This window comes from Cucurbita pepo, chromosome 18, assembly GCF_057944985.1.
Source record: "Cucurbita pepo subsp. pepo isolate OVF chromosome 18, ASM5794498v1, whole genome shotgun sequence".
NCBI lineage: Eukaryota > Viridiplantae > Streptophyta > Magnoliopsida > Cucurbitales > Cucurbitaceae > Cucurbita > Cucurbita pepo.
In genome coordinates this window covers 9,156,361-9,181,420 of record NC_141815.1, presented here as the reverse complement: position 1 = coordinate 9,181,420, position 25,060 = coordinate 9,156,361, and the positions used below count along the sequence as shown (strand labels likewise).

General features: G+C 35.5%; 5 protein-coding genes across 7 annotated transcripts; 2 read left to right on the top strand and 3 right to left on the bottom strand.

The window, feature by feature from the left end:
* Positions 1-2,360: 2,360 nt before the first annotated feature.
* On the top strand, positions 2,361-9,483 carry LOC111780038 (arginine--tRNA ligase, chloroplastic/mitochondrial). Of its 2 annotated transcripts, none has more exons than XM_023660297.2 (18): positions 2,361-2,525; positions 2,776-2,849; positions 2,955-3,091; positions 3,179-3,254; positions 3,372-3,473; positions 3,648-3,863; positions 4,284-4,364; positions 4,654-4,737; positions 5,796-5,900; positions 6,342-6,520; positions 6,736-6,820; positions 7,132-7,318; positions 7,513-7,582; positions 8,026-8,095; positions 8,253-8,342; positions 8,451-8,519; positions 8,634-8,735; positions 9,110-9,483. In XM_023660297.2, the coding sequence occupies exons 1-18, from the start codon at positions 2,429-2,431 to the stop codon at positions 9,218-9,220; spliced, it is 1,935 nt and encodes a 644-aa protein (XP_023516065.2). In that variant the 5' UTR covers positions 2,361-2,428; the 3' UTR covers positions 9,221-9,483. The 2 variants fall into 2 exon arrangements, with proteins under 2 accessions (XP_023516065.2, XP_023516066.2); XM_023660298.2 differs by having other exon boundaries at positions 2,367-2,525; positions 2,772-2,849.
* Positions 9,484-9,727: 244 nt separating this feature from the next.
* On the bottom strand, positions 9,728-10,795 carry LOC111780039 (uncharacterized). The gene is made up of 2 exons (XM_023660299.2): positions 10,316-10,795; positions 9,728-10,210 (listed from the first exon to the last, which is right to left on the bottom strand). The coding sequence occupies exons 1-2, from the start codon at positions 10,591-10,593 to the stop codon at positions 9,964-9,966; spliced, it is 525 nt and encodes a 174-aa protein (XP_023516067.2). The 5' UTR covers positions 10,594-10,795; the 3' UTR covers positions 9,728-9,963.
* A 1,528-nt stretch (positions 10,796-12,323) lies between these two features.
* Positions 12,324-15,769, top strand: LOC111780714 (glucan endo-1,3-beta-glucosidase 13). The gene is made up of 4 exons (XM_023661191.2): positions 12,324-12,676; positions 13,932-15,206; positions 15,384-15,414; positions 15,523-15,769. Exons 1-4 carry the CDS (start codon positions 12,598-12,600, stop codon positions 15,647-15,649), a joined length of 1,512 nt encoding a protein of 503 aa, XP_023516959.2. The 5' UTR covers positions 12,324-12,597; the 3' UTR covers positions 15,650-15,769.
* A 246-nt stretch (positions 15,770-16,015) lies between these two features.
* LOC111780614 (derlin-1) lies at positions 16,016-19,646 on the bottom strand. 2 transcript variants are annotated; one of them, XR_002812867.2, is made up of 8 exons: positions 19,479-19,646; positions 19,101-19,236; positions 17,629-17,702; positions 17,403-17,496; positions 16,871-16,999; positions 16,610-16,770; positions 16,289-16,475; positions 16,016-16,210 (listed from the first exon to the last, which is right to left on the bottom strand). XR_002812867.2 is itself a non-coding variant. In XM_023661053.2 (7 exons), exons 1-7 carry the CDS (start codon positions 19,493-19,495, stop codon positions 16,361-16,363), a joined length of 726 nt encoding a protein of 241 aa, XP_023516821.1. In that variant the 5' UTR covers positions 19,496-19,645; the 3' UTR covers positions 16,016-16,360. The 2 variants fall into 2 exon arrangements, 1 of the variants encoding a protein (XP_023516821.1); XM_023661053.2 differs by having other exon boundaries at positions 16,016-16,475; positions 19,479-19,645.
* A 1,222-nt stretch (positions 19,647-20,868) lies between these two features.
* On the bottom strand, positions 20,869-22,334 carry LOC111779566 (leucine-rich repeat extensin-like protein 2). Its single transcript, XM_023659627.2, has one exon. The coding sequence runs from the start codon at positions 22,186-22,188 to the stop codon at positions 20,962-20,964; it is 1,227 nt and encodes a 408-aa protein (XP_023515395.2). The 5' UTR covers positions 22,189-22,334; the 3' UTR covers positions 20,869-20,961.
* Positions 22,335-25,060: the final 2,726 nt, after the last annotated feature.

The following is a 25,060-nucleotide window of genomic DNA, read 5'->3' as shown; positions in this document are numbered from 1 at the left end:
GGTGTTCAATTGATACCAAATTTGACATGTTTTCATTTTTTATATAGACAGCTTTAACTCCAGAACTACATGTCGAAATTCATATCAAAACCTCGACTTCTGAGGTTATGGCCTTAGGCTCTATCTACTCTCCTTAAGTTTGTCTTTGATACAATTGTTGTCATCGTTCTCTCCAATATTCTTTTTTTTTTTTTTTTTTTTTTTATCATTTAAATCGAAGACTATACCATAAGTATATCAATAATAAATATATCTTAGTATATCCCTAAATTAATTGTTAGGAATACCTCCACAATGGTATGATATTGTCTACTCTTAAGCTTTCATCGCTGTGTTTCGAGTTTCCCCCAAAATGCCTCATTAAATAAAAATTTATTTGTAAACCCATGATCAACCTCTTAATAAGTTAATGTGGGACCCCTCCCAACAATCCTCCTCTCGAACAAAGTACGTAGATCCTTCTCTAGGGCCTACGAGCCCTCGACATTTGAAATCTACAAACGGGACAGGAATTGGTATCTGCCAACCACTTGACAATGCAATTCCGATGAAAAACATGAAAACAAGGCATTCCCACCAACGATTTCTTCCTCCTCTTCAACTCCTCCAAACAAATCACACAAACATCATCGCTTTCAATCTCTTCAAATCTCACCCTCATCAATATCATCTCGATACCACGACTCCGATCACAACTCATTACTCCATCTTCCACTCGTCGATCGTAAAACATCCCAACATTCCAAACTTTCAGCGTAACAGTCAGACGAAAAACTCTCCCAAACGCATTCAAATCTTCCCTCTCTCGAATTTCAATCCACTTCCGTATGATCTCATCCGCTACCTTCGTAGAATCAACGAGCTCGCTATAATCAGCGAAGTGCACCGACAAGCGATTTTGCAACGCAGGGCTGTGGTCGCGTTCGACAACGGCGAGAGGAAGCTGGCAGATTGGGAAAGGAAGGCGTCGGTATCTATGGGCAGTGAAGGAAATTACGGTGTTGTTATTGGCTACTTGTATGTGACGGCATTTGACTTCGACACGGAATTTGAGGCTGATTTGTTGAAGGGTTTGAGGGGGAAGTGGTTGTTGAAGGTCGGGAGGGGAAGCTCTAACTTGGACTGATAAGATGCTCGTGGTTAAACGTGGAGTGCCCAGATGTTCCATTGAAACTATGAGAAGAATTTATTTAAGAAGCATGAATTGTTTTTGTGTTCTATTTATAGAACACAAAAACATTCCTTCAAATTTGTTTAATGATCTTGGGAAAATAATTTGATTGGAAAACAAAAAAAATAATCTTGAATTTAAAAAAGAAATTTAGTATTTTATCTTAAAAATATGTTTAAAGGGTTTAAAAAATATATATTAATAAAAATATGTATAAAATTTTAAAAGTAACCTTAATTAATTAATATATATATATATATATATTTTGTAGTGTTAATGTGAAAATAAATCATTAAATATTCACCCGTAAAATTTATTTTACTTATAATACATTCATCCATTGGATAAACCTACTAACAAAATAAAATGAAAATTAAATCTAATTAAACACAAATTTTAATTTTAATCTAATTAAAATATAAAATTTTATTTTATATTTAATTATTTTCACATCAATTATTTAATTATTTTATATCTAGTTAAAATTTTAAGAGTAGTATTAATATTTTTTATCTTTAAAAAAATTTAAAAATTATTTTATTTGTGATGAATCCATTAAATATTCACCCTTCCTAAAATTTATTTTACTTATAATACATTCATCTTGGATATACCTGCTAACAAAAAAATGAAAATTAAATCTAATTAAACACAAATTTTAATTTAAATCTAATTAAAATATAAAATTTTATTTTATATTTAATTATTCATTTTTTCAAACTTTCCATGCTTAAAAAAAAAAAAATTAGGTGTTAACAAAATTTAGATTTAATTGAATTCAAATAAATAAAAAATTTATAATTAATTTGATTTGATATGTAATTAATTGAAATTTATTGTTAATTTAAAGAAATATATTTTTGTTTATAATATATATCTATACATGTATTTATTTTATTGATAAACGGTTTAAAAATAAATAAATAGATATTTTAGTTGTATTGAAATTAAATTTGAAATAAATAGATACAAAAAATAATAATTAAATTTAATGGAGAAAAGAAAAAATCGTTGGAGCCCCCCTCCTCCCGCCGCTAAAGTAAAAGATTGAACTGGGATTGGGCTCTAGATTCCGAGATTGCTCCGTACAAATGGATTTTGGAGAGAAAAATAATAATAATAATAATAATAATAATAATAATAATAATAATAAATAATAAATAATAAAAAGAGAGAAGAGCCCTAAAGAGCAGAACATAGAACAGTTGAATTAGAAACGTTGGATAGCGTGAGGGATTATATATAAATTCAGAAACAATGTTCGCTCTCTTCCTATCGCCGGCTCCGCCTTCTCCATTGCTCTCTTTCAATCGATTTTCTCACATTTCTCCTCCCTCTTGCATTCCTGCTGCTGGTAACCTCTTGGATTTTCCACTTCTATTGTTGCTTCTACAACTTGTTATTTCAGTCATTTTCGAAGAAGAAAATGCTCCGACTGCACTTGGTTTTGCGTTGATTTTGATTGCGAACCTGTTTTTTTTTTTTTTGTTTTTGTTGCTATTGATTTGCGTCTATGATGATGGTTTACAAGTTCAATTTCGATTCCTACGTGTTTTCGTCTTCTTACTTGTACTAATTCTTGTTCTTAATCTGAAACTAGTCAGACTTACTCCGGGTGGCGTCTAGGCGACTCATTTCTGCTACGAAGACGACACAATCGGTTTCCACAATGGCAACTGTAAGTTCTTTGGAGTATATATATTGCATAATCTACTTCTGTTAGAATGCATTCGCCTTCGCGGATTGAGTTTAATTGAGACTAAATGATGGCGGTTTGGCGCAGGAGGAAGAAAACGTCGGTAATATGAAGCGACAATTAGCTAAAATATTCGACGTATCCCTTAGAGCGACGGTCCCTGAGGAGACGGATGTTGAGCCTTTGGTTGCTGCTTGTGCTGGAAAATTTGGCGACTATCAGTGGTATGCTATGCGAATTACTAATACCTTAGTGTATACTATAGTAAATTTGATTACTGTTGCTAAGATGTGGTTTCTTATTTGGCGAAGCAATAATGCTATGGGCCTTTGGTCTAAAATAAAAGGAAAAGGAAGTCAGTTCAAAGGCCCTCCTTCCGTTGGACAGGTATTACGGTTTAATTTTTTGCGTTTTTTTTCCCATGATGGTCTCCTTTCATGTTGGATCTTTAGGATCATTTTTTATTATTTGAGTATCTGACGGAACTGCACTCCTGATTTCTAGGCCATTATGAAAAATCTTCCTCCATCTGAAATCATAGAATCATGTTCTGTGGCAGGCCCCGGTTTCGTGAATGTTCTAATATCCAAAAATTGGATTGCTAAGGTAATATCATTTTCTTGAAAATTTTAGTTGGAATAACTCATATCAATTATAAGAACGTGTTCGCTGTTTTTTCTTTCCTAATTTAGTTACTAATCCTCCACGGTCTACAAAAAAAGTTCATTATAATCAATACTTCTACGTGTATGTATGCTTAATATGCATTGCCTGCTACAGAGCATACAAAAAATGCTAATTGATGGTATTGAAACTTGGTCACCGCGGCTTCCAATTAAAAGAGCAGTAGTTGATTTCTCCTCGCCTAATATAGCAAAAGAAATGCATGTTGGCCACTTAAGATCTACGATCATTGGAGACACTCTAGCCAGGATGCTTGAATTTTCAAACGTTGATGTTCTTCGGAGAAACCATGTTGGTGACTGGGGAACACAGGTATAACTTTATATTTGTCAGTGCCTTAACACAGCTTCTTTATTCAAGGATTTAATGTTTATTCATGGTGTTTTCCTTCGCAATAGACAAATGGCTTTTCATGAACAGCCTTTGTTAATCTTTCAAAGTGTAAATGAAAACTGAATTTAGTTTCTAGTTTGCCGCTTTTGCCCCATTCCTTTTCTGCCATATCCAGATTCGCTTCAAAATAGGCAGTCTTGATTGTCAATAAGTATAAAACGTTGTGAATATCTATGTTCTCCAATGCATACTATTTCATTCATTTTTAAATGGCTTCAAACTTGTTTATTTCATTCATTTTTGAAATGTTGATTTTGGCCTGGGGTTTTACTCTTTTAATTGGCTTCTACAGAAACGAAATGTATCAACAGATATTCATTTTTTGCTTCTTGTTTGCAGTTTGGTATGTTGATCGAATTCCTTTTTGAAAGATTTCCCAACTGGGAAGAAGTTACCGAAACAGCTATTGGAGATCTGCAGGTAGGAGAGAAACTTCAGAATCTTATTTCGTTATTGACATGTTTACCTTTTATAGTATATTAACAAAAGTAACTTTAATAAGGTCAAGAAGTTCGGTGTTTTTGGTCTTACATAATGGACTTTCTACTGTTAAAGATATAGAGGACTTCACTCTTTTATGTGATGCAAATGTGTTCTGTGAATTCTTACTTGCAATAAAGGCCGAAAATGAATATGGAGAAGTTATTAATGCCCGTCTGCCGTATCAAGTAGTACTGACAAACTGTTATTTGGAATTTTGATTATATAGACATTCTATAAGGCGTCAAAGCAGAGGTTTGATAGTGATCCTGCATTTAAGGAGAAGGCACAACAGGCAGTGGTTCTTCTTCAGGTGATTTTTACTGTGGCCAAATACACATGTTTCACAACCTTATTAAATGCTTATTTATTATTTTGGACCCTAGATCTTCATACTAAAAAAACTGTTTTGAAACTTCTTTTCAATTGTCATTTACACTTGTTAATTTTATTTTTGCCTGCTAATTTTTCTACATGATGACATGTATTGTATGCTAAAATGTTTTTTCTAATATTTGCATGTTTTTTTATTCATAAGTACTTCTACTTCATATAAACATGAAAAATAAATAATAAAGTAACAAAATAAAGTTTGGAGTTCACCTAAGAGCCTCCGTTTGTGTGTTGGTTTTGAAGGAATTTTGCAATAACTCATTCGCTCTTATTACTAGAGATTAGAGTCCATTTTTGAGTAGTTAGAAGCCCGGCTCCCTGGCATGTTTATTTATTTATTTATTATTATTATTTTAATGCCGTGGACCTTTTGTCTCGTTTTCTTTCCTTTTTTTTTTTCAATGAAACCATGGTTTCTCATAGAAAAAAAGTAATGGAAGCGACAGTTAAGAAGGAGCTTATTTATCTATTTATTATCATTATTTTATCCATGAGTGTTTGTGCATGCTTACACACATCTTAATTAATCTCTTCGAATAATCGCCTATCCCTACTATATTTCATGGTTAGAAAACATGTAGGACTTTATTCTATATTAGTTGGCCACCATGGGATTTGAGTTCATTCTCCAAAATCTCTTTTACTTAGATCACTTGTCCCAATCAGCCTTGGATGGAAATTTCATATTTTATGCAACTCGTCTTAGCATCTGCAATTAGATTGAAATTTTAATTTTAAGGATCCAAGTTTCATTATTGAAAGTGAGTTTTATATGTTGAAAGAGCTATAAGTAGACTCCACTTGATCTTAGTCTCTTAGCCAAAAGGTCAAGTAGTTTACCCATAAACTTATTGTTTAGTTTTTTTGCAGCTTGTTTATGATTTAATATTCCTGCAAGAGAATGATAGGGCATATCAATTATTTGGAAGTTTCTCATAGCTAATTTCTATTGAAATGATCATAATCTTTTTTTTCCAGGGTGGTGAAGCTAAATATCGCAAGGCTTGGGCACAAATATGTGAAATCAGCAGGAATGAATTTAATAGGGTGTACGAACGACTTGGAGTTCAATTAGAGGAGAAGGTGCATTTTGGCTTTTCTTTTATACACTATACGTGATACTTGTTTTTGTTTTTGTTTATCCTCCTATAACATTTTACTCGTGTTCTGCTTGTTTTCCTTGTGTCCTTCCGCTACTTGTTTCTGTTGGGATTAAGAAAATCTTCCTTTTACTGTCAGGTCCAAGTTAGATTGTTTTCCTGGCTTAAGGTTTATTAGTGTTTACCACCATCTTTATTAGTTGGAATAGTTAATTTACAGTTAATGGCATGACATCAACTATCAAACAGCATCAGCTTCTTTGACAGGTTGAAGATCTTCTGTTCTATTGATATTATCTGCTATATATGGATCTTAACTTGCAGAGTCATGAGTCTGCCACTTTTGATTTTAATATTGATCTGAAATACTGCCGACGGCTTATTCTCAGTTCTCATTTGGTCAAGGTCTTTTGATCTCTGTCAGGGAGAGAGCTTTTACAACCCATACATTCCTAATGTCATAAAAGAACTGACTGATAAGGGCTTGGTGGAAGAAAGTCAGGGTGCTCGTGTAATCTTTATTGATGGAATAAATATTCCTCTAATTGTTGTCAAGAGTGATGGTGGTTTCAATTATGCTTCAACTGATCTTGCAGCCATCTGGTCAGTTTTTCTCTAGCTCATCTTGTTTTTTAATGGAACTATTCACTGACACTGGCTATGAATAACTTGAAGGTTGACTCAGTCGTTAAACTTTATAATCAGTTATGACCCATCAACATTGTGCATATTTGGATTCCCTGTGATCGATTGCATGATTCTCAAAATCTTGTGGAGCTGAATCATTCTGATTGATCATATTTTCTTGCACCAAACAGGTATCGCCTTAATGAAGAAAAAGCTGAATGGATTATATATGTCACTGATATTGGGCAGCAGCAGCACTTTGACATGGTTTTCCGGGTACGTGTCTCGAGCAATTCCTGCTCTGACATGATTTGATATCCTTCCATGTTCGTTGCATGTATGGTTATTTGCAGACCTGGTAGCTGGTCTTCATTTAATGGATTGGTTGTTGTCTTACACTTCCTCTCTTTTGTTTGTGCATATGATTATTAACTACTGTATATCCATCAATGAATTCGTTTCTCCTCTAAAAAAATTATTAATTACTGTAGACCTGATCATTACATATCCACCAAACTACTGCTAACAATTATTTCATGGATTAGTTATTGTCTTATATTGGAAGGAATTATTGCTATTTTTTTCAGGCTTGTAAACGTGCTGGCTGGCTTCCACTTGAGGATAATAAGCATCCTAAAGCAACCCATGTTGGTTTTGGTTTGGTTCTTGGTGAAGATGGCAAGCGTTTTCGTACTCGAAACACTGAAGTGGTTCGTTTAGTTGATTTGCTTGATGAAGCCAAGAGCCGCAGTAAAGCTGCACTTATTGAGAGGGGTAATGATAATAAAGATTATTAAGGACTATTTTATTTGATCGAAAAAAAATTGTGCAGCTTGCTGCTTTACCTTGTTAGATTAGTGGAAGTGAATACGTTCGATTTATTTTTTCTTTATCAAACTTTTTACAGAATTACTGTCAACATTCCACATATTTTACTTTGTAATTTGATTTTTGATAACCTTCTTTAGAGAAAGCTGCAGAATGGACTGAAGCAGAACTTGAACAAATTGCTGAAGCTGTTGGTTACGGTGCTGTTAAGTAAGTTACCATTTTCATTACTGGCTATACCTTTTTATGGCTCATGCATGAATCCTAGAGGTTATCCTTGATGTTCCTTTCAATGAAAACCTTTAATGAGTACTATTAATTGGTATCACTCATAATGGTCATCCCTATAACATGAAAAATTGATCTTGTATCTGTTGGGGGATATCTGAGAGGTTATGACTTTCTGTGTACTCAACTTGGGCTTCCCTATCAAAGAATTAAGCCTTTTCCATTAGTTGTAACTTAAAGCTGTTCTGTAATCTTCCAACCATGAGGGCTCAGGTTGGGCCTCTTTGTCTGTGCCTTCTTTTATAGGTGTCTTCTTGTCAATAAGTTTTCTTTTTCTTATTTAAGAATTTGTCTGCTTCATGCTTCTTCGTTCAAATGTTCAGAAACGCTTATTAAGACTTTATGTTCCCGTATTGTCTCGACAGATATGCTGACCTCAAGAACAACAGGTTGACCAACTATACGTTCAATTTCGATCAGATGCTCAATGATAAGGTACACTTTCTCATCTGGTTCTAGGCATGGAGTATAATATATAGAAAATCTAGTCAAACAACCTAAATGTAATTTTTTAAGCATCCACCTCTACTGCCTCTGAAGAAAAAGCTCCATAGTCCACTTTCCTTGCACACCTAAATTTTGTGATGACCAGGGCAACACTGCTGTGTATTTGCTGTATGCCCATGCTCGTATCTGTTCAATCATCAGGAAATCTGGTAAAGACATAGAGGAGTTAAAAAAAGTAAGTTTCCTTCTAAACCCCAGAACCAGTTCTTCTCAAGTCTTCAGTTGGACAAGACCAGCAGTTTTGCATTTGTTTCTTAATTTTTTTTCAACTTTGTTTTGATAGACGGGAACAATTGTGTTGGAGCACGAGGACGAGCGTGTTTTGGGGCTTCATTTGTTACAATTTTCCGAGGTAAAAACAAATATACATTTTAACTGGGTAACTTTGCCTCTGCGTCTGAACCATTTTATATTTGGTAACTTTGTCTGTACCTCGTGATAATTACTTTTCCTCCCTTTACTTTAGGTGGTCGAGGAAGCTTGCACCAATCTGTTGCCGAATGTGTTGTGTGAATACTTGTACAACTTATCGGAAATATTTACGAAAAAATTCTACTCCAACTGCCAGGTACAGCCTACTTTAAACCAAAAGTCGTTCTTTATGCATAATATCATTGTCCCACCAATTGATGATGGATAATCTCTAAACCACTAGCTCTTGTCAGCTGATAGCGTCGTGGCAGCTAATCATGCCTTGGTTTTCAACACATTTACCTTCAATAACCTAGAATTTAAAGTTACTTTTTCTCGATCATTTTGTTTGGTTATGCCATTTGCATGAAGTCGTTTTTCATCTTTCCCATCCTTGTGGTTATGAGCTGGAAAAAGGTCACTTAATTTGTACCCTTGTCCCAAATGCATCCAATAAAAGATGCCCCAATGCCGCGGACGTCTTCTCGCAAACAAGTTAAAACTTCATTAATGTTGATCAATATTTGTCAGGTCGTTGGGTCGCCCCAAGAAACGAGCAGACTCCTACTTTGTGAAGCTACAGGCACAGTGATGAGGAAATGCTTCTATCTCCTCGGAATAGTACCTGTCTACAAAATATAACCTCGAAACAGTGCCACTTTCCAGATCCTCTTCTATCTCCTTCGACTTGCGTTACTTCATTATCCTCCACTAATTGACATGTTCTTGCCACATCCTTGCCAACATTAGAGTGTTGCAAAAAAGAATAGAAGAATTCATACCGAACATTATATTGTTTTAGTTTCTCAAATTTACCAGTTTTTCACCCGTGTAGTTCTTAAGATATTGAACCAGGCTGCTCATAATCAGATAAAAACGAAATCCAAGTGTTCTTAGGAGTGGGATATGTATAAACTAAGTTATTTCGTCCAATGTAATTTTTCAGATTCAAAGACGAACAGATAAACAGCATTATTGATCACCCTAAAACAAGACAAATCAAATTAATATTTTGAACTTTAACTTAAATTTATATGTACTTTTAGGGTGGCTCTTATCTTTATGTCGCATCAATCTATTGATTTTGTTTCTATATGTTTAAATGATTTCGATTAAGATTGGAAAAGATGGCAGTAACGTCCAGAAAACTTTAATAATCAACCCGTCATCCATGTTAGCACCTTAAAGCTCGCAAGTGTTGCAAAATCATTGATCTACAATTGAAGGTTGAAACAAAATTCCTTAGAAAAATAAGAAAGGGGGAAATTATGGCATAGGGTTAGTAATGAACGCACGAATTCAAGCTTAATTCGATGGATAAGACACCAATTATCTCGATGTTGGATTCCCACCCCATGTTCATTGAACTCGAGCAAGGAAAGTAATCAGTGGCCATTCACAGGGATAGCAGACCTAGAACCACAAAGCAAACTAGTTCTCCCTCTTGATCTTGAAGCTTTCTTGGCTATGGTGGCCCTTGGAATAATGGATTTATGGGCATCAAAACTCTTGCAAGACTTGAACTTTTTTGTAATTGGAGACACCCTCTTAGCCAAATCTTCCAATCTTTCTACACTTGCTAGAGACGTAAAAGACTCTGATTTACCATCATAATATTTAGACAACCCTCTCCTGCAAAATAGCCACAAAATCAAAGCAAACCCCATTAGCAATCCATATATCCATAATTCCTTCAATCAAAATGTGAAAAAGGGTTTCATTCATCCCATAACTTACTTCATAGGAAGATGAACCATTAGCTCTGATAGCTCATAAAGAGGCCCATTTGAAGAACACGATGAAAATGAAGAACTTGAAACCGGAGAGATGGCATCTTCCACCATATCCAAAGAAGAAGAAGAAGAAGAAGAAGAAGAAGATGCTTCAGAATTTACAGAACTGAGCTCCATTGAAGACTCCATTGAAGCTTCACAATCTTCCGTGATCCATCTGCAACACCCATTACTCTGAGCTCCATCAACACCAAGCTGCTGATTTTCTTGCAATTTTCCCATTGGATAATCAATCCAAAACCAAAAGACAAAGAAGAACAAAATGGGTATTGATAAAAATGGTTTCTTGCGACTATATATGGAGAATCAAAGCAAAAAGGAACGATCTTTTTTACTCTTTGTTGATAAAACTTTGAAAAAAAATCAAGATCTTGTAACTGTACTACTCCTATATGCAAAACCTATATATATATATGTGTGTGGAAACCATTAGTTTATATTTATATCATTTCTTTTTGGTTTTATAACGAGATAGGCTTGGATAATATTCCCTTTTTTTCTTTTTTGCTGTTCTATCCAAAACCCTTTATCATCAATTATCATCTTTTTATATTCATAAATTTATTATCAAAATTTATGGGGCTGAGTTTTTTTTGCCTTTTCCCATATTACTAGGAAAGGAGATAAGATCTAAAGTTGGAAGACATATCCACAACTCATTGAATAATTCCCATGTTTTATATTCTCTCTCTCTCTCTCTCTCTATATATATATATATTTTTATAATATATGATATTGAGAATTGAAAATTTTGGTCAACATTAAGGTTACTTTTGCTTCATAAAGGCATGACATTATAATGTTCATGTATCATCAAGCTTCCATTGGGGAAGGATTGATTAAAATTTTGTAAAAAAGAAGATTAAAAGGAAGAAAACAGCCCACCCTTTTAGAATAATACAACTCTTTTTAAGAACAGGATAATAGTTAAAAAGATTCTTTGCTTGCACCAAACATAATTGCAATCGTGCCCATTAATTTTAACTCGTAAAATTGTTAAATTATATTAATTTGACCTATAAATTTTTAATTTCGGATCGTTTTAACGAGAAGAAACCCTAGAAAAGAGGAAGAAGAGTCGAATCGTAAAAAAGGGAAGATAGACTGAAGAAATACAATTGGAACATTTTCAAATAGAGACTCGTAAGATATTTTGAAATAGTTGATATAAATTTCTCGTAATGTTTAAAAGAATAACGAATAATACATTCTTTGTCTCGAATATTTAATTTTTTCTAATTGAGAATTCTCTCAAAACAAAAATGAAACAAAATATTTTACTTAATTAATACTAAAGAAAAATGTAAATAATTAATTAATTTAAATTATTTATATAAAAAAAAATTAAAATAAAATAAAGGGACAGGAGGACACAAGTCACGATGGAAATGGCGATGGTTACTGCAAACAGCCACCCCCAATCATGCCGTGTTTCTTATCCCCGCTGTCCCAATCTTTGTTCTTATCCATTCTGTCGTAGAATTTTGGCCCATCAGGCCCATTTAAATCTAATGGGCTGATACGCATGGCCCACTGACAATCTCACTTGCGGATTTCTGTTTCTGAGGCCCATTTTTCTTGGGCTGATGTTGGGCCTTTTGATCCATTCCGTTTGTGATTTTCTTTTTCTCTTACATTTATTCAAATGAATAATATATATAATTATATCTAATATTTCCAACATATTATAAACGTCCAATCCAAAAATTTTCATATAAAATTTCTTTTAATCTTTATTTTTTTAATGGGTAAATACAGACCGTTCCATGTAATTTAATTAATTAAATTATGCTCAAATTATCGGATAAAATAGTTTTTAATATTTTTCAGAAAAGAAAAAAGAAAGAAAGAAATTAAACGGTACCGTTTTGAGTGGCATGAAGTGAAATGTAGCGGTAGATATATAATCAGTGCGAAACAGACATGCTTGGCACCGGAATCGAGAATTCACAAAAAACAAATTTTCATAATTTCCACTGACGTCCGGTTCTTATGCTGACGCGCCCTTTCCGAGCTCGACACTCTCTTCAGTGGCTACGGCAGTACAATTATTCAGCTGATTTTGCTCTGTTTTGAACCTTAAAAAACATAATATCGAGGAGCTCTGTAGTCCTCACAAAGGCGTTGGTGTTCTAAACGAGAACCTTCAAGAATCCCTCATTCCCATATCTCTGCACAAACGGCGGCAGAGGAAGAGCGAGGCCAAGAGGGTGTAGCTTTCTAGTGATGAGAAGAAGCAGAATGGGGAAAGGGCTTGGATTCAATCTCATCATTATTGGGATTTTGCTGCTCCTCGTACTCTTGGGTTTGTAGCTCTCTGTTTCTTCCTCTTCGTAAAACACTTCGATTTGGGATCACATTTTGCCTTACTTGCAGTGGTTTTGTTTGGTTCTACTTGTTGGATCTTCCTTTTCATTCGCATTGTCTCTAATTTGAATTGCCCAATGTTTTGAGGGTTTCTCCGTAGAAGTGCACAATTTAGAACTTCTTAGCTAGCGTTTGAATATCATGTTGTCACTGCTAGGACCAACAACATCCAGTTTTGAGACCATCTAGGAATTGGCATTAAATGGTCGTTTTTGGCTTTTGATTTTGTCTTCAAAGGAATTGTCTTCTCTATCCAACTGAACTAAACTAACTCTTACTCGAGCTATTTAGGAAGATGTCTGTATGCTAGGATTGATAGAAATCATAGAATAGATAATAGGATTGGAGCTCCTTGTAAGTGCATTGTTAGACAACTCGTGTTTCGGCATCATGGTTTTCGGAGGAATGAACTGTAACAGCTTAAGCCCACCACTAGCAGATATCGTTCTCTTTGGGTTTTCCCTTTCGAGCTTACCTTCAAGGTTTTTAAAATGCGTATGTTCGGGAGAGGTTTCCACACCCTTATAAAGAAAGTTTTGGTCCCCTCTCCAACCGATGTGGAATCTTACAATCCACCCTCCTTCGGGATCCAACGTCTTCGTTGGTACTCGTTCCTCTCTCCAATCGATGTAGGATCTCACAATCCACTCCCCTTTAGTGTCTAGCGTTCTCGCTGGCACTCGTTCCTCTCTCCAATCGATGTGGGATCTTTCAATGACACCGGGCGGTGTGCCAGCGAGGCGCTGGGCCCCCAAGGGGGTGAATTGTGAGATCCTACGGCAATTGGAGAGAGGAACAAGTATCAACGAGAATGTTGGACCTTGAAAAGGGGTGGATTGTGAAATCTTACATCGATTGGAGAGAGGAACAAGTACCAACGAGAACGTTGGGTCCCGAAAAGGGTGAATTGTGAGATCCCACATCGGTTGGAGAAGGGAACGAAGCATTCTTTATGAGGGTGTGGAAACCTCTACGTAACAGACGCTCAAAACCTTGAGAGAAAGCCCAAAGAGGACAATATCTGCTAATTGCGAGCTTGGGCTGTGACCTGAACCCTTTTGGTAGGCAATAGGTTATGGACCGTTGTTCTTCTATTCCTTGATGATCATGCGTGTTTTTCGGTTGTTGTATTCATCGTTCTTTCTATTCATATACTTGAAATAACGTTGTACATTTCATGAATTTGGTTACAGGCCATTGCCAGGGAAGTAAAGTTGGAGTTTGCTATGGAAGGAACGCAGACGACCTCCCAACACCTAATAAAGTGGCTCAGCTGGTCCAACTTCATAACATCAAATATCTTAGAATATATGATTCAAACATTCAAGTTCTCAAGGCCTTTGCCAACACTGGCGTTGAACTTATGATCGGGATTCCGAATTCAGATTTGCTGTCTTTCGCTCAGTTCCAGTCTAATGTAGACTCTTGGCTGAAGAACAGCATACTTCCTTATTACCCAACTTCGAAAATAACGTACATAACGGTCGGTGCCGAGGTCACCGAGAGCCCCAACAATGTGTCTGCCTTGGTGGTGCCTGCCATGAAAAATGTACTTACTGGTCTCAGAAAGGCTGGTTTGCACAAGAAGATAAAGGTTTCTAGCACTCATTCCCTCGGCGTTTTGTCTCGGTCGTTTCCTCCTTCGGCTGGTGCTTTTAGTAGTAACTATGCGTTTTTCCTGAAACCTTTGTTGGAGTTTCTTGCTGACAACCAGTCTCCCTTTATGATCAATATCTATCCTTATTATGCTTACAGAGAATCCCCCAGCAACGTGTCGCTGGACTATGCTCTTTTCGAGTCATCATCCGAAGTTATTGATCCGAACACTGGTCTGCTTTACACGAACATGTTTGATGCTCAGATTGATGCTCTTTATTTTGCTTTGATGGCTCTAAATTTTAGAACAATTAGAGTGATGGTCACTGAAACAGGCTGGCCATCTAAAGGGTCACCAAAGGAGACGTCTGCGACTCCCGACAATGCTCAAACTTACAACACGAATCTTATCCGCCATGTTATCAATAATACAGGGACACCTGCAAGGCCTGGAGAGGAACTAGATGTATATATCTTCTCTTTGTTCAATGAAAACAGGAAGCCGGGGTTGGATTCTGAAAGGAACTGGGGATTGTTCTATCCAGACCAGACCAGTGTCTACGACTTGGACTTCACGGGAAAGGGCGCGGTAGACATGTCTACACAGGCTAATAGTACCAGCTCGAATAGAACTGCCTGGTGCATAGCTTCAAGCAAGGCTTCTGATATGGACTTGCAAAACGCCTTGGATTGGGCTTGTGGTTCGGGTAATGTCGATTGCACAGCCATTCAGCCAAGCCAGCCTTGTTTCGAACCAGATACTCTGGTTTCCCATGCATCTTATGCATTTAACAGCTATTTCCAGCAAAATGGAGCTACTGATGTTGCTTGTGGATTTGGAGGGAATGGAGTTAAAGTTAACAAGGACCCAAGTAAGTCACGACCGTATTTCCCGAGCATACGTCATATACTTCAGTGTTATACCTCCATTATACGGTTAACATAATTGAAATCTTCGTTTTGTGTTCTAATCTCTGTTTCGTGTTACAAGTTGAGATAAAATGTTAAAACAAGTGTTCCTAACTCGAATTTGTACGTTGACTTTGCAGGCTATGATAATTGCTTGTATGCAACTATTGGGTAAGGCTTTACTTTTGAATTGAGGAGGACGTTGATTTACAAGTTCATAGATTTTGATTTCCAGTTCCTGATGTTCTTGCCTTTCCCGTGTTTCTTACTGTCAAGCAGGAAGAACAAGACGATCTCTTCCGGTAACACGACGGCAATATCCTCAACTTCCTCATCTTCTACTTCAAGGATTGAAGTTTCTGCAGGTTTACCTATTATCATGGCCTTCATATCATATTTTTTGTAAATTTCATGAGAAGGGTCAGCCAGATTTTGCTATGCAAATCGTGTATGTAGTGTCTGTATGATAAGAATGTGTCTCTATTTATAAGGTCAATGAAGATAACGGTCTGAAGTCGATTGAATTGGTGAAAATCGTACTGAATAAGTATTGCACTTGAAGAAGAAAAATAAAAAAAGAAGATATTTCTTTATAAAAGTGTAGAAACTTCTCTCTCTGAGATATGCATTTTAAAAACCTTCAAGGAAAGCACGAAAGAAAAAGCTAAAAAAAGACAATATCTACTCGCTGTATGCCTAAACTCTTATATATATATATATATATAAATCAACCAAATAATAATAATAATAATCTGGTATTTCTAATCAGAAAGATTGGAACCGTTTAGATTTTATTTAATTATGGAGTTCAGAAGCAGTATCTCAAATATAAACTCAACAATCACAATTCCTATCCCCCGCAAGACAAAATTTCCGAATACAAATTCCTTTCAACGAGAAACATTAGCACCTACTGATCGATACCCAATAAGCAAATGTGATCACAAACAAAAGCACCTGCAGATCGCTATTTGGAACATAAATACATCATTAGCTTGTGACGAACTTCTTCAAATCGAATCAAATTTTTTAACCCAATATTTACCTCTTCATGTTAGCAGGCACAATGTTAAAAGAGGATAGCCATTTTTGTTTTCTTACACAGAAGAGAAGTAGTTTAGTCATTAAGCCGATAAGACCTCCCTCTGAAAGCTCCACTCGTACGCCTATCATCAGGCACTGCACGTTGAATTGGTGGAGCGCCTATCCTCCACCTTGAGACTATCCTCTGTCTGTAGAAGTTGTTAAAGAAATGCTGAATAAAACAAGCAAACAATAGAAAAAACTGTACACCCAAATTGGTGAATTATAGATGCATAGGCAGAATGAAGAAAAAAATTTGGTTAAGAAACCAAAAGAAGGATACACCCAAAATGGAGTTCTCAATATGTTCTTTCCGCCTGCTAATGGATGCAACACGGTCAAAAAGTAGTACAAATGCCCTGCTAGGATTCCTAGTAAATCAGGTACAAGTGGAGAACCAAAAATGACATCCAGCGCTAGCATGGCCCATGGCAGATAAAATGCCTGCACAAAAATCATGAAATTTGTGTTACAGATATCAGGAACTGAGAAGGTGAAAAAAAGTACAATTTGGCAAAACCTAAATCAATGTCATTGACCGTACCTTAAGAGTCACAAGGCCATATATGTTGATCTGTGCATTAGGAAATTCTCGACTCCAGACGTAGAGAAGCATAAACACGAGTGATATCCCTAAAACTGAAAACGAGAAGATTGGGATAGCAGAAAGTACCTATTCAAGAGGAAGTGTCCATAAGAAGAAATGTTGTAACAAATTAGCGTAAATATTCAACCTAAAGTAAAGATTCATCCTTTAAAAACATTGAGGCACAAAACGCAACCTAACCAAACATAGGACGACTAAGTCATAATTTTCAATTCAAACTGATGGCTTACTTCATAAAGTTGCAAATGAACAAGTACTGGCAAAATAATATAGAAACCATTAGGTGCCATCTGCAAAATCTACTATATTTACAAATAGAAAAGACTTGAGAACCACTGCATCAAATTTTCTTTATCCAAAAACCAAACCTTGAGAAACAAAAAAACATGAAAGAACACACAAGGGCCAAACAGAGGCCAGCAACAACCACTGCATCTAAAGGAATAGCTTAATAAAGATCCTCACAAACCAGTAATGTTAAGGCTCCAAATATCATCATCCACAGAAAATCTGCTGTTCGCCTCTGAAATGGTCCATTCTCAAGTTGTACCCCATATCTTGCTCTGTAAGGGCATAACCATTAAACTATTAGTACTCATAAACTGTCTTGAGAGTTTGAACACAAGCCCTCCACTTTTCATGAAATAGTACTGCCAGTAGTTCATATAAAAATGTTACCACACATAAAAACTTACATCATTAGTAAACGAATTCCAAAATTGATAGAGAATTTTCCTAGGAAGAAGAAGTTTGTGAATAGCCTCCACACCTGAGAATAAAGGTGACCTTGCATGAATGTTCATAATAATTATTGGAAATAATATGTTGGAGTACATAGTGCAAAGGGAAAGGCATCCACAGGATCATTTAAGGGTATTCGGAGCAAATGCTACAACATTCTAATTCATGACTACTTGAGAGTACAGTGATTTCTGCTGATAAGAACAATTATATCTAAATTTCATAAATATAAGGGATTATACCACAAAGAGAGAGAGATCAAACTTTTACTGTTCTCTTTGTACAGAACAACTTTTCTTTAATGAAAGAACAATTTCCTTCATGAAAAACAATAATTTCCATTGGCAATTATTTATAAGAAATAACAATTGCCAAGTCTTCTCTCTTTAGAATTTAAAATCCAAAGCATAAATCAACTTTTTTCTGCCCATGTTTTCCTGACTTGGGTTCCATGTGAAATCCCTCATTCTGGCATCGCACCCCTTCACTATTTTACTTGCCTTTACCACAGTTCACTTCAATAATAGACATTTAATAGAAAAGTTGACCGTCAGACTTCAATAAAAAATTGAGAGATCTTGAAGAGACCGTGACAATAAGAACAAATAATTCATGTTTTAACTGGTTCTAAATCTAATTCTAATCCTCTTGTTTGAAACAGGGCTTTCTAATATTAATCAATTTTATAATCTACATATATTGGAATATAACGAAGGAGTGCGGGAGATAATACTAATATTGGAACATGCGAAATCTAAGCTTGTTCGACCACACATGTCACTCGTGTGTGCATATTCAATCATCTATGACTCTAGCCAACTTGCCTCTATTCTAGGCCAAGTTATCTGGCTCAACGAGCCTCTACTCTAGGCAAGGTCTTCCATATGCAAGTCACATTTCATCTAATTTTTAACTAACAAATTGTTCTCAATTTGTCTGAACAATTATTTGGACCACAAGAAAAACATTGCAGATTTTATACACAAAGGAAAAGGAAGCGATATTTGGTCTTCAATTTACTGTTGAGTTCTTTCGAAGAATTAAACTCGTGTACATTTCATAATGTTAAACTAAAATTATTTTATTTATCTAATTGATTATTGACCAAAAATGTTCATTGCAAAATAAATAGCACCCTCATACATAAGTACATAATATTCGGAATTATATCTGCTATATAACATCCATATTATTATCAGTCGAGAAGATAAATGGTGAGTCAAACAACCAGGAAATTCTTGAATTCTGAGATTTCCATATCACTAATGAGTACTAGATTTTATGCCCCTTGGAAAGATCAAGAATGATCGAGAAGAATGCTGGATTAACAGAGTAAAAGCACCAACGGAAGTAAGGATCCGAACTGAAAAATTAAACAGATATAAAGGGGCACCATTCTGACATCTATGCATATTCAATTCAATACCTGGAAATGCTTGAAAACGAGTTCATAATCCAACGCAATAAGCCCGGGATCGTACAAGCCAAGCTGGAATGCTGTAGTTGCCAAAAGACACATAGTTCCATACGCCTTACTTATAGGTGGAAGAGAGTTGTAAAATCTGAATTGTGATAAAACTGGTCAGGACACTCAAGATACAGATTGAAATGAGAGTAAAAAATGACAGCCGACATTGATAGCGAAAAGAAACCAAGACAATGAAAAAATTCAAAACGAAACAAACCAATCTAGACATAAAGATAATAAAATTGCAACATCGAACAGCAGAGAAAGGAAAAAAAAAAAAAAAAAAAAAAATCCGTAAAATTCAAGCAGGAATTAGAAATAGAGAAGCAGCATTACTCGGCAGGAGAAGACATTGTAGCAACAGAAATCAAATCCAAAGCAGCTTTGGAACTGGAAATCTCCGACTTCTTCAAGAATTTTCACCGCCTGAGGACGAACAGAACTTAGCAAACAAGAAACCGAAGGTTGGTGAATGGAAATCCCAGAAACGAAGGGAGAAGGAATCCACCGGAAGGTTCCTTCGCTTTCGTACGTGCGGATTACTGGGCTGGGCTGGTTCAAATTCATGCCAGTTTGGCCCATATTAAGATATGGGCAAGGCCCAAAAAATAGCCTTTAGCCCATAAATTACATAAATAATTTAAAATTTTTTACTTTATTCGGAATAAATGTATTTAAAAAATTATAATTAATTTCGTAAATTATTGACTCCTTGACGTCATTCAATCCCAATCTCAATAATAACCGAACCAAAAAAAACAATAAAGTAAAATAAATTCCCCATCATGATTCCCTCGTGACACTTCCTATTGATGCCGCTGAGGGTCGGTGGGGCCGGGGGGAGATGCCACGTGGCAGGTAGTAATAAATGGAACTACGTGTGCCGTTGGTAAAGTGTAGTGGGCCAATGGGCGGATCTGGACATGGTTTATCCATGTGGGCTGTCGCTCTCTAATCGTAGACTGGGCCGCACCTAATCCGGTCCAATCTTTTTCGTCTTAACTTATTATATTTTTTCTTATTTTCTTAATTATTAATTTGTTATATTCAAAAAATGAAAAATATTATATTATGTTTGTTTATTGACTTGTTAAATTTATTTAATTATATTATGTTTAATAGTTATTTAATTTTATTATTTACTTATGACAACAACAAAAAAAAAAAAAAAAAAAAAAAACTATTTTAAACCTCGAAATCTCCATTCGTTCTTCCATTCTTTTTGTCATGTTTGGGGCATTTCAACCCCACCAGTTATTTAGATTTTACCGAAAAAGACAGACTTTTTTTAATCTTATCTTGCATGGATTACATTATATATCAGTCGAAATTCCATTTCTGCCCCTACTATAGCGGAATATTATTAGGTGGTAATAGACTAGTAGTACACATGACAGGGGTACGAAATGTCACATGACATAATTCTACAACTGTAATGTAATTTTTTAATCTATATATATATTTGTCGAGTACCAGTAATTTTTATTTTTTTAGATAAATGTAAAAATCTATTTAATAAGTTTGAAAATTGATGTAATAATTAAAACATGTAACTAATCTAAGATAGACAAACTTTATTGTCCTTCCAATAATTCATCCTTTTATATGGAGACCTGAATTTAATATCTAATTTTTTCAATTTATAGTAATAGTAAAGAAAATTATTGATTAATTAATTAATTAATTAATTAATTAATGAGATAATTGGTTAATACTCGCCGGAGAATCAAAACAAATCGACAGCCAAATATTTGATTGATCACTGTGAAATTAATAACAAACCCATCTTAAAATTTTGGTTATTTTCTGAATTTTTTTCTCATGGCGATGAAGAACTGGGATCAGTGTCTGAGCTATCAGCCAGTGTCCCACAAACAAGAGGTATTCTAAGGCAATTCAAGCTCTCAGCAGCAGGAAGAACAGAGCATTCAGGGCGAGGCCTCTGCATGTCGCGTCCAGGAATGCAATTAACCGAGAAATCAAAGCCCAGATTCTCGAGAGATTGGCGCGAACATTCTTGGCTCAACCCAGAAAAGAAATTGAAAGAAACCGTCAGATTCACCAAGTTTTTCAACGAACAGATCAAATCCGGAAGAACACCAGAAAGCCTGTTGTGCCCCAAATTCATGATCTGGATTTCGTTTAAACAAGACAGAGTGTCCGGCAAATGACCCATTAACGAATTGAAGCTCACATCCAATACTTGCATTTCAGAGAAAAGCCCGAATCCTTCAGGAATACACCCTGTTAATTGGTTGTTTAAAAGCAAGATTTCTCTCAGTGTCGAACCCAAGAGGCTAAACCCAGTTGGGAGATTGCCACTTAGCTTGTTGTTAGCTAGATTAATCACAGAAGCAGGGGAATTTCCCAGGTTTTGAGGGAGTTCGCCTTCGAAATGGTTGTTATTGAGGAAAATTGCATCTAGTTTTTTGTTGAAGAGATCTTCAGGAATTGGGCCGTGGAAATCGTTGAATCTGAGGTCTAAATACACCAGATTTGGAATGTATAATGTGGCAATTGGAAAAGGACCTGAAAACATGTTGTTGCTGAGGTCTAATTCTTGAAGTGATGACATTTCTTTAAAGGATTCCGGCACAGTGCCGGAAAATCGGTTGCTGTTGAGATGAAACAGAGTGATTTCGGTGAGAAACGAGAGCTCTGTCACGAGAGTACCTGCGAGATTAGCGTGATTCAGGTCGATTCCGGCGATAATGTCGACGAGGGACGACGTTGATTCGTCTTCAACTTGTGCACAAAAAACCCCTTTGTAAGAACACACATTGGGGCCGACCCAACTTCGTAAAATCCCTAATGGATCGCTTGTAATGGCAGATTTCCATGCTTGGAGTGCGGTGTAAGCTCTGTTCAGCCTCGGCGTTTGGGGTCTATTGTTTCCCCCAATCCAAACGCTTGCTCCTCCTCCTCCGCCGCCGCCGATGGTGACGCCGACTCCGATTCCGCCATTGATGTCTACTCCGAAGCTTTCAGTTGCAGGGGTGTTTGTGAGGAGGAAGAAGACGAGACAAGTGACGATTTGGAAGTTCATTTTTTTGGTCCCTCAAGAGAGAGTAGCCACAGAAATGAATTGACCCAGAAATCAAAACTCTGGCATGAACAGAACAATAATTTTGATTATGTAACTTTACTAATATCATTTCGATTGTCTTTATATTAAAATTTCTCTCAATATTTGATTACCTAATATTCCATCTCAAAATGCAGAGTACCTTTCATGCCCAATTTGTACATTTGCTACACTTAACAAAATTATTTACCAACTCATACATGAAAATCATTTTTTTGGGGAATCCGGCTTCTCCACATTCTGTGTAGGATCTCACTGTTAGATGAATGCGACTCTCCATAACTGTATAATATTGTCCACTTTGAGCATAAGCTGTGATGGCTTTGCTTTGAGTTTCCCCAAAAGCTTCATACTAGTGAAGAGAGTATTCTTTGATTATAAACTCATAATCATTCCCTAAATGTGGGACTTTCATCATCCAACACCTCCCCTCAAACAAAGTAAACCTCCCCTTAATCCAAGCTCGACTCCTTTAGATTTGACTATGCTTTCGAGGAGGCTTGACTCCTTTTCTTTTGGAGTCATTTGTTCGACATTTGAGGATTTACCAATCTATTGAAACTACTAAGTTTTAGGGCATGACTCTGATACCATGTTAGACGAACAAGACTTTCCACAATGGTATCATATTGGCCTGCTTTGCTTTGGGCTTCCCATAAGGCCTCATGTCAATTGAGAGTGTATTATTCCATTATAAACCCATGACCATTCTCTAAATTAGGGATGTTGGACTTTCATCATCCAACACTCACAATCCACCCATTTTGGGTTCAGCGTCCTTGCTGGCACACCACCTTGGAGTCCTCCAAGTTGCCATATGGCTCCATGTATGTCTCTAATAATACCATTTGTAACAACTTAAGCTCATTGTTGGCAGATATTGTTCTCTTTCAACTTTCACACTCTCGAGCTTCTCCTCAAAGTTTTTAACACGTGAAGAGGTTTCACACCCTTAAAAAATTTCACACCCTTAATTTTTATTGGCATATAGTAATTAATTTAAATTTGAGGTGAGGAGTTGGGCCTGGGCAAAGGAACAGGGTCCGAGAGACAGGAGGCGGCCCAAAATGAGTGGTCAAAGATAATCTGAATAGAACGCCACAAAAAGTCAAACTATTTATTTCGTTAAAATTTCCGACACGACAGCAAAACCATCACATTAATTTGACAGAATATATAAATGAATTTTCATTTTTTAGGCGTGTAGTGAATGTTCTCCGCGATAATGGATGAATAGAACCCAAATATTTTCAATTATTTCAGCTACGCCCATCATTTTCAGTAATAAAAATAACACCAAATAACTCATTTAATTTCTAATTTTTATTGTCATTTATTTTATTTCATAATAATAATAATAATAATAATATATATATATATTTGTAATTTTTGCAGCCTTTGTGTTTTAGCTAATGGGTTTAAATTTTGGGAGTCTCTTTTAATTATAATAAATAAACGTAAATATGTGTTTAAAACTCATACCCTTGTAAGAAATGATTCTCTACTATTCAATCAGTGTGAGATCTCAAAATTCACCATTTCTTGGGAGCCATTATCATCACTGGCACACTACCCAATATTTAGATCTGATATCATTTGTAATAGTCTAAGTCCACCGATAACATTTATTATTATTATTTTTTTTGCTTTTCTTTTTGAGATTTTCTTCAAGGTTTTAAAACATGTGTCATGTATAAAGATTTACACACCTTTATAAGAAATGTGTCGTTCTCCTCTCCAACCAATATGCGGATATCCGCAGTAAGTGGGCTCGATGAACAAAAATGATTCATTTTGAAATTATAGTTTCCATTAAATTGTGACATTAATATATTTTAAAAAAATAAATTAGAAAATTTATTTAGCACACCCATATGAATGCTCCAACCAACCACGAAATCGGAATGGAAAGTTGTTGGGGGAAATGGAAGGTGACAGCTACCCCGACACCGCCCGGAGGAAATGCTGACCGCTGTGACGTGGCCCGTGACGTACGCCACAAGTTTCCAATCCCAACTTCTATTTGGGCCTCACGCTTTTAAGCCCATATAACCTGGGCTGGGCTTTCCTTTTGGATCCACATTATACTATTGGGCTTTCAAAAGCAAATAGGCTATAAATAACATAAAATATATTTTATTATAATTTCTATTTGTTTCGAGTTTAGTTTCATTTTTCTCTAAAATTTACGTAATAAATTCTTATCTTTTTTATTTAAAAAATTAATTATGAATATTATATTAAATACATTATAAGTTAGAGGAACATATACAATAAAACAAATATTGAAGTTGTAGTACGAGGGAATTTAAGGATTTTGTCGTTAAAAAAATAAATTAAATAATAAATAAAGAGAAAAGGGTAGAATGGGTAATTTGGGGCACTTTTTTCCATTAAAAAGTTTATTCTTGTCCTCTCTCTTTCTTTATTCCTGCCACCATTTCCACTTTAGAAGCTCCTCAAACCTAATTAATTTATTTTATTTTAAAAATAACTTATTTTCATGCATGTTTTTATCTCTTATTATACAAAAAACATGTACCTCTTTAATTAAATTATATGTTTTTTTTGTGAATTCTTTATTATATTCTTTATAAAGTTGGTCATAAGAATCTATTAAAATATGTTCCCATGTTTTTTTCATTTTTAAAACATATATTGTCGGTTTGTTTTTTAACTTCTTGCATGACTTAAGTTCATTGAATACCCATTCACGAATAATTTACGAGCCAGATTAATTGTTTTTTAGAAATATTTTTAGGTCAATTTAAAAAAAAATATATGGTCTTCGAGAATATTTTTTCAATTCAAAAGATCACCTTCTACCTTAAAT